General features: G+C 45.8%; 1 protein-coding gene across 1 annotated transcript in view; it reads left to right on the top strand.

Annotated features, from left to right (window-relative positions):
• Window positions 1–3,592: 3,592 nt before the first annotated feature.
• The window catches only part of ATP13A5 (ATPase type 13A5), a 33,294-nt gene continuing 18,895 nt past the window's right edge, over window positions 3,593–17,991 (top strand). Inside the window, exons 1-10 of the mRNA XM_009883425.1 lie at window positions 3,593–3,655; window positions 8,863–9,036; window positions 10,164–10,310; window positions 10,534–10,604; window positions 10,681–10,761; window positions 11,305–11,374; window positions 13,575–13,709; window positions 16,019–16,091; window positions 16,872–17,003; window positions 17,607–17,777. Of these exons, the coding sequence (XP_009881727.1) occupies window positions 3,593–3,655; window positions 8,863–9,036; window positions 10,164–10,310; window positions 10,534–10,604; window positions 10,681–10,761; window positions 11,305–11,374; window positions 13,575–13,709; window positions 16,019–16,091; window positions 16,872–17,003; window positions 17,607–17,777 (1,117 nt within the window). The remainder of the gene's footprint in view (window positions 3,656–8,862; window positions 9,037–10,163; window positions 10,311–10,533; window positions 10,605–10,680; window positions 10,762–11,304; window positions 11,375–13,574; window positions 13,710–16,018; window positions 16,092–16,871; window positions 17,004–17,606; window positions 17,778–17,991) is intronic.

The following is a 17,991-nucleotide window of genomic DNA, read 5'->3' as shown; positions in this document are numbered from 1 at the left end:
ATCAGCAGAAAATAACAAGAAAAAATACAAGTGGGACTGGAGAAATGTAAGTCCTGATGAACACTGCTGCGCAGGTGTCTTATTGCAGACTGGTTGGTCCCAGAAATAAATGGCATGGTCCTGCTAAATAAGCTTACCTGAATCTGAATTCACAGAGAACCATTGCCCCACTGCAATTAAGGTCTGGGCTGTGCTCTTCTGCGCTTGGACAGGGATTCCTGCAGAAATCACAGTGGGCACCTGACATGGTTATTCTGTCCATCTCCCTGCTTTGAGACAAGATCTACCTATCCTTAGATCATCCTTGTCAAATTATGTCCTGCTTTTCCTTAAAATCTTATATTGTAGAAGATTTCCTCCTGCCCTAGGTAGCCTGTTTGAGTATTTTACTATCCTTTAAGTTAAAAAACCTTCTTGAATATCTAAACTAACCTTGAAAATCCAATTGTTTAATTTAACAAGAAATTAGTCTGATTTCTCTGTGTGTCTAATAAGAATAGGAGAAAAAAAGTGGTTGTCTCTCTTCTTTTACGTATTATAAGAGTTATTCTGTTTCCCTTCAGCCTTCTCTTTTCTAGTTTAAATAATTTACTCAATGCTTCCTTAGGGGTCATGTTTTCTAAACTTCTCATCTCGTCATTTGGACTCTTGCCATCTAGGTTGCACCTTCTTAGAGCTTGACCTCCAGCCAAGGACAGGCTAAGAGCAAGTTGAGCGGAATAATTTCCTCCCATCTTACGTATCTCACCAGCCTCCTGGTACTGTGGTTCAGAACGACAGTCACATTTTTGGCAAAAGGGAGCTCAGCCTGCAGTTAGCTATGTCTCCTTCTCTGTCATACACCTTCTCATTTTGTACTGGTTTCCTCCAGCTACTAAGTGCGACATTTTACTGAATTTCATATGGTCATTTTGGATTATTTGGTCAACATCCTAAAATCGTGCTGTATTGTTTATTTCCTCCAAAGCAGGCGTTTCCATCAGCTCAGTGTCATGAACACTTCAGTTGTCCTCTCCGTCCTGTTATCCAAGCTGCTAACAAAAACATGAATATTTTAGATCTCTCAGGATGGACAACAAAATGCTGACACCTACTTAGGGTTCAACTTTGCAGCTCATCATAAAAGAATCTTATTTCTCAGTATCTTCATATCTCATGAGGAAGTCTGTCAAAAGCCTAAATGTGCTACATTAGCTGCTTCTCTCTTGTTCCCTGGAGCATCTCCCTGTCAGGGAGGAAATGAGATTGGTTTGATAGGATCTTCCCCTGGCAGATCCCTGTTAGTTGCTCCGTATCACTTTATTATCCCCTAGGTACTCACAAACTGGCTGCTTAAGAATTTTCTCTCGCATCTGTCTGTGTATTGAAGTTGGGTTGAGTGGCCTGTAATTCCCGGAGTCCTTCTCTTTTGCCTTTTCAGGTGCTGGCTCCACAGGTTGGCGGACTGGGGCTGGAGGTCTCCCACACAGCTTGAGGAGCACTTTGCAAGCGCAGGCTGCGGTGGTAGTGGTGGGCATCCTGCTGCCCACGCAGGGAAACTGGTGAGACTCCAGTCCAGAGACTGGATGTCATATTCCTGTAAATGAAACACACCTCACTCTGGATGATGAAAATAGAGAGAACTGGTAACACCACCCAGATAATGATACCTCTCTTGAGTTTCCTTCCCCTGGAGAGTTACAGGAGGCGTTGGCTGGTGGTAGGCAATCACCTACTCACAGTGGATTGCACTTTATCTCTTTGTGTAGAAACCTTTTGCCACAAGAACATCCACAACGGACACAGCTTCACTTTGTGTACGGGTCAGGTACAAGAACCTCAGAAATGGGCACTGCTTCTAAAAACCAGGGAGTGGAATGACTGCAAGTGTATCACATCCAGGCAGCTGCATGACAGTGGCTGATGTGCAGAACAGTGTTGTGGATGAACTTACCGATGCCCTCTCAGAGGAGAGGCAGAGACAAAGGGAAACTACTTACTTATGTTGAAACCTGATTCAATTCAGGTTTTAGGCAATTCAGAACCACAATGCTAAAATAATAATAAAAAAAAATGCATTTTTCCACCACCACCTTGATTTTTCAGGATTCTTCTGTGTTTGGTCCCTCTTTGCTGTTTCATGGACACAACTGCAGCTGGCAGAACCCCCGCAGAGGTGGATCTGGTTGGAGTATGCAAAGCCAGCCCCAGGTAGATTCAGGGTGCAGCAAAGTGACAATTGCTCCTTGGTCAGCCAGCCTGGCCTCTCCTTGCTCTGTTTTGAAGAGAAGAAACATGGGTAAAAGCTTCTGTTTCCTTAGTAGTCTGCCTAGTGAAAGGTGCTTCCCTCAGCTGTTGGAGCTCTTTCTGGGTTGGAGCTGCAGATTGAGGGAGACTTAGAGGACTCCAGATATGCTGCACTGCAGTTCCTGGGTATCGTTCTCTCTCCCACCTTGGGAAAGGAGAATTTAGAAGAAGTCTTGATTTGCCATCACTGGGGAAATACACTGTGTGCAAAGACTGTGTCTGTTTATGGAGTTTAAATCCCTGGATCTCATCACTGATAGGGAATTGCTCCCCTGTGCTGAGCCAAAAAGTGAGCAAACTCAGAGCCATTGTCTCTATTCACACAAACATGTACTTTATTCCAGGACAATAACACAGCACATTTTTCCTGCCTGCATAAATGGTTGTTTTCAGACTTTGTGAGAGAAGGAGAATGGGGGAGACAGAGCAATTTCAGGTTAATGCCTGAAAAATGTCTCTGACAACACTGAGAGCTGGGACACAAGAGACTGGAAGATGCTCAGTGGGGCTCCCAAGCCTGCCTGCTGCTGCTATCCCTGCCGGGGGACTGGTTGGGACCCCCATCGCTGCCTGCCTCGCAGGGATTTGTGCTGCATGCTGTTCAAGGGCCCCGTGTCTCCCAGCTGGGTTTCTCCAAAGGAGTCATCCAGCCCTGTTTCTCTTTCCTCATAACTCAGGCAGAATCTGAACCAAAGCTCACGTTTGAGGCGATGCCCAGAGCTAGTGGGGAAATTCAGACTGGATCCACACCCAAAAATCACTGCTCCAGCATGCACCTCCGCTGTGCTGAAACCAAGCCCAGGCTCGGACACTGTGATCTCCCCAGAGCAGATGCTTCTCTCTGACACGCTGGAGATGGTCCCTGGCACTAACGTGGCTGCTCTGGGGTCAGCTCTGCGCAGGACCATGGCACTCTCCCACCCTCCTCCTTGCCATATGCCTCAATTTCCCTCCGAGCCCCGCGCAGAGCCATCTCCCTGGCACAGGATCGCAGGTGCCCTCCCTCCCTTGGCCACCAGAGCTCTGCTCCAGCCAGTCCCACCCCTGCGAGCACAGCAAAGCCAGGAGGCAGCGAAACACACACGTCTTACATAAGCCAGGCATTTAAGGGCTTTACACGTGAGGGTGGATTTTCCTCCCTCTCCTGGGAGCCTTATAAAAAGCATGTGCACTGTGAGGCTTTCAAAGGCAGCAGATAGGACCATGGTGAGAGCTGACTTTGACGCTGGCCTGAATTCAAGTCAGTAACTGCCTTCAACATTGCTTGACCCCGACGCCGACGACATTGTGAAAACAACGTGGTCAGATGGAGGAAAAGTTTTGGAAGGATCATTCTGTGCTCCTCAACAAGGATGAAGAAAATGAGCTGGTAAGGAGTGGGGGATGGCACTGGGTTTTGTTTTCCTTGTTTGTCTCTTTTTCCACATGCCCATTTTGGATTTGCCTCCACTTCTTCACCTTCATTCCTCATTCGGGCACTGTCTCTTCAACATAGCCATGCTGAAGGCAAAACCCCAGATCAGTCCTTGCTGACTTTGAGACTGATTTTTGCAAAGTAAGGGTTAAGTGAGGAACATACTAGTCCAGAGGCACATATGATGGAAGAGACCTCTTTGCTCACCAGAAGTTGTCTGGCCAGGGAGCAGTGTCCTTCTCCCTGCTGTCTGTTCCATTTTCTTTTCCATCCTAATTGTGAACATCTCTACTGTTGGGTACACTTTCCCTCACTGGGTCATCATGTATCAGAAAGCAAGTCATAGGGAAAGTGCCTACAAATGAGGACAATTTATGACAATTGTCTGAAGTAGTGATTAAATCACTTCCCCCTGAGATGTCAGGGTCTTTGCTGCTTACCAGGTCTAGGAAGATTGGGCAGATGACCAAAGTCTGCTGCAGCTGTCATGGCAGGAATCCCTTGTTTCTCAGTCTTTTACAGCAGCTTTTACAGAGGTGGTCTGTACTTACAAGGATTTTTTATTAATGTTAATTGAATCTACTTTCTGTCTTTGATTGTGATTGATTATTGATTATGTGCAGCAGCCTGAAAGGTCTTCACTGAGCAAGAGCTTTGCAAACACAATGAGTTGGAAGCTCTTCCTCTACCTGCTGACATGGAGTGATTACAGAGTCTGGTGAGGGTGGGAGTAAGACTTTCTCCTCTAACTTTTTGCGCAGGGAGCAACGGGAATCCAGATATTTCCAGTGCACAGAGTGCACACAGAAGTAGATGCCTCTGCACAGGTGTAAAATATAGTCCCATCACTCCTGTGTTTGCTAGAGATATATGTGCTGCATGCACTGGAAGCACAGCAGCACATTCCCCCAGGACAGGAATGTCTGTCCTCTGCAGGCAGCAGCTGCTACCAGGTGCTTCCCAGCATCTCCAGTGCCACTGTTTGCCCAGCCTTGGGGACTGGGAAAGTGCCTCCATCATGGGGATGCAGGTGCTCAGGGCATGCACAGGTGGGAGAGATCCTGTGCTGCAGAGCACACCTGCACCTCTGTATCAGGATTGCTTGTGGGGCTACTAATAGCAGTGGGGCATCAGTTTCTCTGGTTGCCTTCAGTAAATTTCTGCTGGGATTGGACTGCTGCTCATGTTAGCCTGTTTCAGACTAGGGAGCCTGGGCCAGTTGCAGCAGCCTGGATCCAACACAAAATGAAAAATCTGCTGTGGGAGACAGGTAAGGATTTAGCCAGGGATCGTCTGCGTCATGCTGATCGCTACAGAGGGTGCTCTTCAGGGGATCACTAGATGGTGTGTGGATATAGACTTCAGTGCCTGCTTCTACTTGCATGAGAAGCAATAGGGATGTCAACTCTCTGATGAGGATGGAGGGCCAGGACCGATGGGTGGAATGAGGGTGTTGCCAAAAGCAGCCTTTTAGCTGGGAACCTGTGCACCCCAGATAAGCTGCACACCCACTTCCAGGAGACACTTCTCTTGCCCATCCAGCCTGTGACTGCAATCCTGCTGGCAGAGGAGGGCCCCAGCCCTGCCCTGGGTGCTGCTGGCACAGCCTGCCTTGTGCAAGGTTGTCTGCGTCAGGCTGAGTGGTGCTTTTCACAATACATCTTCCTGCGGTCCTGTCTGCTGGCACGGCCTTGATTCCAGGTACTGCACTTCTTGGAAAAGTCTTAGTGCAGACAGGCTCAGTGGGGTAAATCAGCCGTGAACGTGGGTTCCCTCAGCTCTGGTTTCAGTGCTTCCTCCTAAGTACCGTGCGAATGCCCGGTGTGTACTCTCTGAGCACAGGCTGCCTTTGTACCTCGCCTCTGCAGAGAGATGCAGTTGATCAGCCACGTGTTGCAGCCATAAGGGGAGTGATAAACCAGCCAGGACATCTCTCTGCTCCCAGGGAATTTGGGCTCCTGCCTGGCCCTGTGCCGGCACAGCGGTGAGGACCTGCCGAGACCCAGCTGTTCTGGGGTCCCACAGCCCGCGGGAAGGGGCACCTCCCCAGCACCCTGGGTGTCAGGAGCTCACAGCACCACTCCACTGATTTAAACCACTCCTCTTAGACATGTCCCGTGTACTTCCATTGATTATCTTCCATCATCTCTAAGGCATTTTTGGGTTCCTCGGTGACTGTGCTTAACATATAGCTGTGTGCTGGAGCCCCACTCGCTGGCAACAGCCTGTGTTTGGCTCATGCTAGAAACCCCCGAATGCTCTCACTGGGCAGCTCCTGGCCGTGCACTCACCCAGCCTGAACACCACAGCTCTTCCCCAGCCTTCTCTCCACCTTTGGCTGCAAATTTGATCCTCTCCCATCCCTGTGGGGTGATGGATGAGTTGTGGTCCCACACACCTCCTGTCCCACACCAGCTGCCCCCGCACCAGGCTCCTTGTTTTCCCAGCCTGCATTTGGAGTGTATTTATGAAAATGCTGCTATGAAAAGGCACGCAAATGGACCTCCTTGAATTTCCTTAGTTGTGGACACTGGCTTTTCCTCCCACCCCGAAAACACCATTTGTAGTTATTGATTTTAAACTTCTGTGGCCTCTGAAGGAATAACATTTTGTATACAGCAGGGCTGCACATCTAAAAACTACAGAGCTGGTTTGAAATGGATTTTGCTAACCTGGTATAAGGACTGCATGATTATCTTTATTTCAGTTGAGCTGCATTGATTTCAGCTTAGTTTGTTGATTATGATCAGAGTTCAGATAAATCAAGTTAATTGCTCTCTTAAACTTAAATAGGTGCTTACTGCACTGCCTTTAAATCACTTGAAAATTAGATTTGAAGTTGAACCAGTACAATTGTTTGTACAAGCCCTCTCCAAGGAACTTTGCTTTGTTGCAAACTCTATCCTATAAAGCACCTGTCATCCTTCTGGCATTTCACTGATGTATATATCAGATATGGGACTTCCTCATTCTTATTCTTTTTTTTTTTTTTTTTATGATTGAAAACACCATTTCCTCCCCCTCCTCTCAACTACATAAGCTGTGTCAATAGGTTACAGTATCCCACCACATTGTGTACTTGGCTAGCAAGAACATTCAGTGTAGTCACCAGGAGATGTACAAGAACATTTCTTTTTACTCACCACCTCCGTCTGCTTCTGCAGAGTCACTTGATACCTCCTCAGGGGCAGGTGCCTCATGCGCCTGCTTCCCTGTAGGTGGGTAATTGTTTTCTGTGGTCTGGGTTGGGCATCTCAGCTCAATGACGGCACGGGATTGCTCCTGCAGCACCCACGAGCAGTGGGCAGCTGGCAGCATCTGTGCTGGTGCCGGAGCGATGGGCCAGGCTTTCTGGCCATGACATTGCTTCCTCTGCTCACTCCTGAGTGCAGGAGCTCTCCTGCCCTCACCATCAGCCCTAGGGTGAAGTCACAGGGATTGCTTGGAGCTGGGCTTTTTGGACTTGGGAGGAGAGCTGAAAGGTGCCTGGGAAGTGCCCTGTATAGGGAAACAAATGGATCACTGCAGCAGCAGTGGAGACACCTGATGGAAAGCAATAGGTATTTATTTTTTTCAGTGGCGGGTGCAACATAACAAATTAAATCTCTCTTTCTAGGCTTTCATCTCAGCCTTAAACCAAAATTCTTTTCATAGAATCATAGAATGGTTTGAGTTGGAATGGACCTTAAAGACTGTCTAGTTCCAACCCCGCTGCCGGGGTCAGGAACACCTCCCACCAGACCAGGTTGCTCAAAGCCCCATCCAGCCTGGCCTTGAACACTTCAGGGATGGGGCACCCACAGCCACTCTGGGCAACCTGTCCCAGTGTCTCACTACCCTGGCAGTAAAAAAATAAGTCTTCCTAATATCTAATTTAAATCTACCCTGTCTGTTTAAAACCGTTACCCCTCATCCTATCACTCCCCTCCCTGATAAAGAGTGCCTCCCCATCTTTCCTGGAGGCCCCCTTTAAGTACTGGAAGGCTGCTATAAGGTCTCCCTGGAGCCTTCTCTTCTCCGGGCTGAACAACCCCAACTCTCTCAAATAAACTTTTTCACAAATAAACTTTGATACAGTCTGTCATAGCATGGGTGGCACAAAGAGAGCCCCATTGTGGGGAGCTGCCTGAGTTCCTGCCTTGGTGCCTGTGGAAAAGTAGAAAGGGACAGACACAAGGCTTCAGGGCCAGCGTGGCACCTACCAGGCTGTTGTCTCACTGCCGAGAGCTGTGGCCATGCTGGATGCAGGTGATGTGTCGAAAGGGCTGGCATCCCTGGGTGCTGTGAGCCACCAGCTGTGGACAGAGCATCTCCATGCTTCCCTCATGCTCTGCAGAGTGCTGAGAGGGCTGGGAAAGCACCCAGCATGTAAAGAGGGATCCAGGTACACTACAAGCATTAAAGTTATTGTTAGCCCCGTGGGCAGGTTTAAAGCAAACCAAAGGGTACAATAATCCAAAGTTCTTCTCAAGGGGAAAAACTAAAGCTATGTATTTAACAATCTCCTTCACAGACAATGGAGCATCACTGAATAGGTGACTATGGGGCTATCAAAATGAAAGGGCAAGTAGGGAAGTTAACAGACAATCTGGGGAATAAGTTGGAGGACAAGAGTGTACAGAGCAAAAGGAGCCCTTCCATATTTGCTTATAAGATAAGGTGTATGTGGTGGGACATAAGACATCATAGTAAGGTACCTGGTACCCGAAAGGAGTTGCTTGGGGCTTGGCAGTTTTCTTTGCCTGAGGCAAATTCTGTGCCTCTGCTGCAAGGTAGATTTCAGTGGTCAGCACTAAGTTGGCATGGAAGCATCCTCTTTGGTGCTAGCACTGCAGAGAGAGAAGTGTTACCATGATGGGCCAGCTGCAGCCTTGATGGTAAAAGCTCCAGACTGGAGTTAATTCTTCATTAATCCTGGGAGAGCTGGTGCAAGTACTGTTCTCTGCTGGCAGCAGCCCAACAGCATCTTCCTTTCAGCAGCTCTGCTGTATTCTTAACTATGTCTTATCAATCAGCAAACTCTCATTTCCAAAAATGACCTTGAGCAGTTATGAGGGAGGGTTCCAGTCACCAGCCTTTCTTTTCAATAAGCTTGCAATTTCCGATGAACAAGCACCAAGGTCAAACTTGTTAACAAAGAATGCTTTTTCTTTGCTGTGCAGGAGATTTTTGGCTACAAAACCCAAGGCTGCCGAAAGGCCTTGTGCATTGCTGGATACATCTTGTCCTGTGGGGCTCTGCTGCTGCTGTTTTACTGGAAGCCGGAGTGGGATGTGTGGGCAAACTGCACCCGCTGCAGCTTGGAAGAAGCAGATGTTGTTCTGCTCAGAACAACAGTAGGTGAACCCTCCTACCTCATTGTTACATGCAGAACCTACTCTTTTCACACATAGGGCAGCCTGTGTGTCTTTGTACGAGGTAGGTTAATAACACTTTCCACTTTTGGAAGTGGAGCAGCAGGGATGCATCAAGCTTCAGAGGACCAACAATTTTTATTTGCATAGTTTGAAATACTGTGTAAAAGACCATATTTACACTAATAAGAGCACAGTTACTCTGCCTGAGGGCTGGGCACCAAGCAGACTTCAGGCATTGCTGCTGCCCATCCGCAGGCTCCAGCAGTTGCCCTCCACTGATAACGTTCCATAAAACAGCTCTACCTCTTCCCTTCCTTTATCTGCATGGGGCGCAGCTGATCATCAGCTTCAGCAGAGGGACCATCTTCAGAAGCTGTGGCTGTTAGCCTTTCTGCTTTAAAGTTATTGGAGAATGTCTAGGAGATGGGTTTTACAGAGTGAGATTTCAGGCATTATAGTCTGACGCTCCACGACTATAAATTAAAACTCAACCCAATTCTAGCAAAGCAAAAGCTTAAGACACTTAATGCTCAACATTGCAAAGAGATTCCTAAAATAAATGCACTCAAACCACTAAATGAGTAATCTACTGCTCATTTTAACTAGTTACATTAGACTAAACTGATTAAAGGACAATTCAGTCTGACAAATGCGTGTACAGCAGTAAAGCCGAGTTGCTTTTGGCTATGGACATATAGCAAGTAACACCACAAAGTAGTTGTTGCTGAGGACTCAATGTCCACCACCAGAAGTATTTCAGAAAGCTTTTACTTCCAACTAGCTCTAGTCTGATCCCATAGACTGAATATCCATCCAGTGGCTATTGAAGCACATCTTCAGGTTTAGTTTCATCCTCTCTGAAATTGCTCTGCAGTATGAACCAAAGCAAATGGAGATGATTGCGAGATTGACTTCAAAGAGCTTTCCTGATTGGTACTTAAACACTGATACCAACACCCCTGTCACTATGGGCTTACATTTGCTCTGATTGCAAAGATACCACAGTACTGTAGTTCTCTGGGAATCTCGTATATAGTTCCCAGAGTCAGGAAACATTATCACAGGCAATATTTTGGGCTTGTCACTGAACCGCACTCTTTCTCTAGGATGAGTTTCAGAGATACACCCGGAAGAAAGTGACCTGGATTGATTTGGCCACATTGGCACTACCTGTGGGTAGTAATTCAGATGGTCATCTTGTAGCTGATAAAGACTCTGTCATAAACAGAGCTGTAATGAAGCCACAGTTAAAGGTAAGTCATCTATAAAATGGAGAAGAAAGATAGCAGGGATAAGGTGGGTGAAAACAGGAATCAAGGCACCTGGAGGCTGCCGAGAGTGCTCTGTCAGCATCTTCCTGCAAATTCTGTTTACTTAAGCTCAAGATTTCTCCTAAAACGTGTTGAAGTATTTCTGTAACAGTGAGATGGTTTTCCCTTGAATAGCAAAAGCAATTTTTGCTATTTGCTCTTGCAGGTGAGATGTATCCAGGTGCAGAAAATCCGTTATATTTGGGACTTTTCTGTAAAAGAATTCAAGAAAGTTGGGTAAGCGTCAACAGCCTGTTACAAAACCCTTTGTGGCAGGGGACTCCCTTGTCTGAACTTTCTCCTGTTATCCTAGATCATTAGAAGACAGCAACACATGTCACAGCATACACCACAAGTTTGGAGCTGGCCTCACAAGGGAAGAACAGAAGATCAGGTACGGTCTGCATAGGAGTAGATGTATGAGCTAATTGTGACAGTATGACCGATTAATTCTTCCTTTCAAATTCATGTGAGCTTCTTGCTGCTCACCTTAGTAGTGAGGCAGTGCAAACTGCGTGGGCGATATTGTGAAAGGTGCAAAATCATTATCCCTTACACTCCATTGAGCTCATTATCTTCTCAGTCACACCAGGCTAAATCTGGGGAAAACGCCACTGCTTCCACCTGGGGTTCAGGGCGTAGCAAGCTGTGGCTTGCTTCCTTTCCTATCATCTCCTTAAAAGCCCTCTGGAAAACTCATCACAAGGTTTAGTAGCAAACTGACGATCTTTTCAGCAAGGAAACAGTAAAATTCTGCCTCTGTGTAAAGTCTTCTTGGATACAACAGCTTCCAAACAGATTTATTTGTCCTGCTTAGGCATATGGTGCCCCCAGGACGTACTTTTTTAGATAAGTGTTAAAGTTATTTGGGTGCAGTTTTCCACACCAAGTCTTACCCCACGTGAATAACCAGGAACTCTGCTCTCCCCTCCTACAGGCAGCTGGTGTGTGGGCCTAATGCCATCGAAGTTGAAATCCGCCCTATTTGGAAGTTACTTTTTAAAGAGGTCAGTAAGACTGACTAGCACTTGGTGGGACAAGTTTGAAGTGTTTTGAAGCCTTTACCTAGGCAGAGTGGGATGGGGTGACTGTTGCTTCATGGGTGTAAGCCATGGAGGAAAGTTGGTGAACCTCCTTTGCGGCTATTGGCACACATTCCTGGCAGAATACAAAGCTAAGAGGATGCTTGGTGCTGCATACTTATAACAGCTAAATGTTTCCTTTATGATGACTGCGTCCCCTGTTGGAGAGCAGTAGTGGGAGGGACTGATGTCCTCCTCCTCCTCTGCTGTAGGCCCTTTATTCCCGACTGAACATCTTCTATGTGCTGGGACATCTTGCCTCGTGACTGAGCAGTGACATGCATCTGGAGTGCTCGTGCTTTCAGCAACTGCTAGCACTGACCATAGACACATCAGTAACTCTCTCCTTTCATGTAGGCTCTTGATAACGATCTGCAGTGAAAAGTTTACTGGTACAACTAAGGCACGCTTGTTCCTCTTTAATAGCCTTGGTTTAGTAGTCCAAATGTAATACAAAGCATTGTACGAGCTTGCTTGTGGCCCAACAGCACTGTAAATTAGGAGTGTGCTTTAGAATAGAGGAAAACATTTGCAAAATTCCTATTTTACAATTGCCTTTTTCACCTAGTAACTTCCTTTTCTCCTATGACATAGACGCAAGACAATTTTTTCCCTGCATAAATAAGGTCGCACTGCAAGACTGTTCCTCTACAGAGGACAAAACAAACACATCTTGTGGATAAGAGGAGAGACATATGGATGGTTACTTCCTGAGTTTGCATATAGAAATGCTGGACATATATTTTTGCCAACCTGTAAGCAGAGGCTTTACGTACAGGATGCTGTCATGTCGTCTGTGTTCACTTAAGTGGATTATGGATGCTACATGAATGTCTTTAAAATGGAGAAGAGCTATGACTGCTGGGACTCCAAGCTAGCAGGTGTCTGAACTTTAAGTGGAGCTTGTCTGAAACTCTACAAAATACATTAAAAGCTCCAGGACTCCTGAAATTGGTTGGATTTGATGTTACCAACCTTTCAGTGCCCCCTGGAGATGGTTTTGAAGAGAAACTCCAGTGTAGCACTCAAAAAAGTTTATGTAATTTGAACTTTGCACTTCCACCCAAGGCTGAAGCTTCATGTTTGAAATATTAATGGTGGTGCCTGGAGGCAAACTGGTCCTCATAAGCTTGTGGTATTTCAGTACAGATGCAGCCTCAGTGTCTGAAGGCTGGCACCCTGATTTAGTGTCTGTCTCTTTGTCCTAGTGAATGTCGAAGAAAGTATTAAATTTTCATCGAGGGACCAAATTTGTCAGATGAATAATTCATTTCAGTTCGAATCTTTATGCAGAAAGCTCTTTCAGTGGCTATTTTAGTTATAACAGTTCCACAGAAAAGTCTGTCACTCCTTCAGACATGCCAAGTGGTGGGCAAAAGTCTGAAAAACTTCATCTAATTCTTTTCTTGTTAGTTAGATAACACAATAACCAAAATTATATTCTCAGATGTCGGTGGGGCTTGTGGCCTTTTTGAGAATAACACGTTAAGGTGAGTGATGACTGGTATTGTAAGGCTGACACAAGGAAGAGCAGCTAAAAGTATGGAAGTATGAGGAAATCAAGCCTTCGTTTTAGCTGTAGTCCAAGACTGATTAATGACATCCCCACAGACCATAAGTTCTTCTTTACCATTTTTCTTTTTCCAAATAAATACCATATTCACAGTGACTTTCTTAAATCACAAAGTATCAAAGTCTTTTAGGTAATTCAGTCTGGTTTTTTTCCACATTTGGGTAGTGTCTCCTGTGTAGCAATTACTTTGCATCAGAAATGTTAAGGTCATCTTTGTTAGATGGCTTCGGTGGGAAACCAAACAACTTAAACTCCCTTAAGTCTGACTTGAAGCTGCTAGCGTAGCTGCTGCTGCATAGTAACTGGTTAGCAACAGCTTTTAATTACAAACACCATGAACTATGTGTGAGCTGGTAAGTTCAGAGCTGGAGGCTATTAACACTCTAAAAGAGCCATGAAAGAATACTGCCTTGGGATGGCAAAACAGCCCCTTAAATTGGTGTTTAAGACTCCTGGATGCTGTAATGAAATGTTCTCACCTCTTCCCACACTTGATCTCTCCTGACATGTGTTATGTCCATCCCCTAATGTGTGTTACATTTGCGTTTGCAGATTTTAAACCCTTTCTATGTGTTCCAAGCCTTCACCCTCACGCTGTGGCTGAGCCAAGGCTACATTGAATATTCAGTAGCCATCATAATCCTGTCGATCATTTCTGTTGGCTTAACTGTGTACGACCTCAGACAGGTGAGTCTGTTGCGCAGCTTGCCACATCCCCATCCCACACGCTGCTCGCAATTTCATCTATCACAGACCCAAGTAGTTATTTATGTGCTCTTTCTGGTTATTTCTTATTGCTGTGTATTCTGCCGTATTACCACAGATTTGTTGCTATAGAAGAGTTAAAAGGGTCACATCTGGGTCTTGAACTTCCTGAGAATTAAAGAAGATTGAAGTCTGATACCTGGGGTTTGTAAGACTTTATGAAGGTGGACGATACGATGAGTCTGGTTCCTACTGTCATTTCATGAGGATTCATTCCTCTTAAGGTTTGCTAAATAACAGGTCTTAACAGCAAAACGAAACACGACTTTTTATTTCTCAAATTTGTTCAACTCCTCTGTCATGGATACAGCTGCTTGGAAGAATTTTCTAATAGTCTCAGCTCATTCACTTTTTGAACTAAAGCATTCACCTGTGATAAACCTGAAACCTTCAGTCTCTATGGCAAAGGCAAATAGATGGAGCTGAGCCTTAGGCATCGTTTGCCTGCAATTGGGTATCCTCAAGCAGCCAGATGAGCTTCCTGGTGCTTCCTGCTGGAAATGCAGAACACTCTCGCTGGGAGCTGGGAAAACATTTCTTTGATTTCTGAGCCCACTTTAAACACGCAGGAAAGGCAAAAATCACATGGAGAAAGGATGTAATAGGGAAAAAATAGACACTATGTGAATGGAAGTACAGGTGGGCAAGAGAGGTTTTAGTCTCTCAGGTCTGGATTTTTAGGTATCACATTCCTCTGCATTGTCAAGATTTAAAAGCAAAAATGAAGAGGAGATTCCTGAGTTCTGGTAAACGTTTTGTTAAATATAAAAATAAAAATATAAGGGTTATATAAAGAAAAATGTAAGGGTTAGAGGACAGCATTGAGAATTACAGTTCCTGCAGACAGCATGATGAGATTAGAGGTGGTGGCAGGGTGAAGGGATGGCAGCTCTGGGATGCGCTGGCCTGACTGTCATGCTCATGTGTTGCTTCAGAGCCACGCACAGCTCACATTGCCTCCAAATTCACCGCTAAAATCATTGTTCCTGCATGGAATTACTGGGGAAGGGCAAGATTCAGCTCTTTGAAAGGTTCCTTGTGAAGGTGGTATAGCAAACTGCTCTGAGAAGTACTGCCCAGGAGAAAGGAATAATGTGCCCTTCCAGGAGCTGGCTTTTGTTTGAATCAACTCTGCTTTTCCCTGGGCTGGGAGAGGCAAACGTCACATTCCCTGCGTCGGTCCCAGGCCCCGGGGCTGGCGGGGCTTGGGGTGGTATTTGCTCAAGGTGCTGACGAGGCGCTCCCGTGCCCCCGCTGCCCTGTTCCAGCCCTCGCACTGGTCTCAGAAAGGGCTTTGTGAATAGCTGGGCCTTGTGCCAGCCACAGGTGTGTTGGCTGCGCATCACGCTTTTGTATCTCTGACTAATACCTGTAGGATGACTAGCACTGACTAGCACTCCCGTGTTGAACAAGCACTCACATCTCTTTGAGCGCACCTTTGTACTTAAAGTGTTGCCATCCGTCCTGGTATCGCAGAGAACGAAGAACGGTTATGGTCTGTTCAGCGTTCTTTGGCAAGGCTGGTTTTGTTGTGGCACTGATAATTTTGGCAGGAGGAATCGCAATGTTTGGGCCTCCAAATATTCTTCAAACTGTCTTGACATCTTCAAGTGAACAATGCTAATGAAGAAATCCACACTCGGGGATTAGTTTTTTTTTCAATTGCAACTTTTAAATCAAGATAAGGCAGTCTCTTTGATGGCCTTGCAATGACAGTTGACTTCATCATTAACTCGGGACATGTAATTGTCTGAATTAGATTGCAAAACTGGCAAAGCACAGAGCCAGCTAAATAAGAATTTCTGTTTTTCCTCTTGCAATGGCAGTTTTGTAACAATAGTCTTTACAACTTGGTTTTCCTGTTGATAGCCTCCTAGCAAGGATAAAACTGTTGAGCACAAAGAAACCCTCTCCTAAGGAACTGCAGATAGCAGTGTTGCAGCTAAGGAGACTTACTCTGCCATGAAGCAGGAGTAGTCCCTTGAGGGCCGAGGGAGATACAGTGGCATGAATCAGAAGCAAACAGAAAATTAGGTCTATGTTCCCACGACAACTTGTTCTAGGTTAACTCTGTGAACTTGCACCCTGACCTCTAACAAGCGATGTGGAACCTCCCCTGGATAACTCAGCGGAGTTCAGTTTCTGTGATGTTAGCATGATCACTGAATTGTAACCTACTGCTGCACTTCAGTATTGGGGTTTCAACACTACAATTGCTTTCCCATCAACAGCAATCTACCAAGCTGCACGACCTCGTTGAGGAACACAACAAAGTCCAGGTTACAGTCTGCACGAAGAGTGAAGGTGAGTCATCTGCCTCTCCTTTTCCTCCCCAGCCTGTATAATTAACATGTTGAAATGTATCCAGAATTGCATAGCTCCTGTTGATTTCTACAGCTGAAACACGAAGGGCAAGCTGCAGGGATGGGGCAGAGGGAGGTGAGCCAGGCACGGCAGTGAGAAGTGTGGGCACAGCCTATGTGGTGCAGTAATGAGGCATCTGTATCTGCAGCATCTCTAATGATACAGGTGAACCTAGTAATTTGTTAAGAGTCGAGATTGGCTTGGAAAACTTAATTTCACAAACAAACAACTAGATAACAACTCTGGCCTTCCGAGACCTGTTTCCCTGCTCTGCTATAGGCTACTTTCACAATATTGTCAAGTAACTTTGAGTGATTTTCAAGGAGTCTAGATATATGGCTCTCACTGAGGTGTGCGCTTTCTTTCCCGCATCTCGGTTCCTTGCCGTAAAATCGGGGTTATAGCTATTTTTGCCTCCTAAAGATGTTGAGATGGGCAATTGTTAGGGTGATGGGAGATGTAAAGGCCTTCGGTAGGTTTTCTTGGTCAGAGTGTTTTATGGAAACTATGCAAATAAAACTGGAGACAACCACTTGGAGGGAGATGCTTAGACAAGAGCCGATCTTTGTGCTGTGGCTTTTCTGTCAGCATTATTTCCAAGAAGCGCTGGCCTTAAATCATGCAGTGTAGAAGTTTGGTGATGATGTGTGTGCCTTGAGACTTTTTTTAATTGCCCAGAATTTGTGCACGAGTAAAGTTCATTTTTGTATTGTTCTACAGGTTGTAAAGAGCTGGAGTCTCGTTATTTAGTCCCTGGAGACATGTTTCTTTTAGATGGAAAAAAGCTATCTCTCCCATGTGATGCTGTGCTGATTGATGGAAACTGCATTGTGAATGAAGGGATGCTCACAGGTGCAGCCTTGGAGTTTGAAATGCCAACACCCTGTGCAGATTGTCTGTCAGGGAGATGTCTCTATTTGTTCTGACAGCAAATAGTTTACTATTTATTAGAATAGTTTACAGCAGGAGGTAGAAAAACTGCAGCTTGAATAGTTCACAGTTGTCTTGGATTTTTGAACGCTGCCATTGTGTAATATGCATTTCTTATCCACATTGAAAACAAGTAGGATTAATAAAATGACAGAAATAGAAAGTGAAACTACTCACATGCACTGAATACGTATTGATTGAGGTTTTGGATTCTGAACTTGCAGCAGTTCTGTTCAAGAGGGCAACGTTACATGTAAACATCGAGCGCTACAAGGCATGAACTTGGGTCAAGGGCAAAATTTGGCCCAAGCCCACTGATAAAAAAAATTCTGAGAGAAGCCATTTGATGTACTTTGCAACTAGAACTATAATGGCTGTCACAATAAATCCACATGTGTAAGTACGTAAGCAAGCTAATTAGTCAGGCAAACTTGAGCACCTGGAGGGTGCTGTCACTTTCTAATATGCAGAATCTGATAGATGTTTAAGTCCCATTTAAGTGAAGCTGCATGCTGTTGTTCTTAGGTGAAAGCATCCCAGTTACTAAAACCCCCTTGCCCCTTGTGGAGAGTCCAATGCCCTGGAAAACCCACAGCATGGAGGACTATCGGAGACACGTCCTCTTCTGCGGGACAGAAGTCATACAGACGAAGGCGATGGGCAGAGGGCCAGCGAGAGCCGTCGTGCTGCAAACTGGTATTTCTTTTATCGTTTGCCAACCAGCAGAGGGAAAGTGGCGGCCCCAGAGGCTGGTAGGAGAGCTGGTTTCTCTTTGTAGTTCAAATCCAGCACAGATCTATTGTCCCCAACAAGTGCTGGTTGCCACCTGATGGCTAAGGCTTGTGCGATGTTATCTGTCTTCGAACAGCACCGATGCAGTATGACACCGCTATGTCATGTACGCAGTGTA

This window comes from Charadrius vociferus, unplaced genomic scaffold (assembly GCF_000708025.1).
Source record: "Charadrius vociferus isolate BGI_N301 unplaced genomic scaffold, ASM70802v2 scaffold214, whole genome shotgun sequence".
In the NCBI taxonomy this organism is placed as follows: Eukaryota; Metazoa; Chordata; class Aves; order Charadriiformes; family Charadriidae; genus Charadrius; species Charadrius vociferus.
Note: the sequence above shows the minus strand (reverse complement) of the source record. Positions and strands in the feature narration are given on the sequence as shown.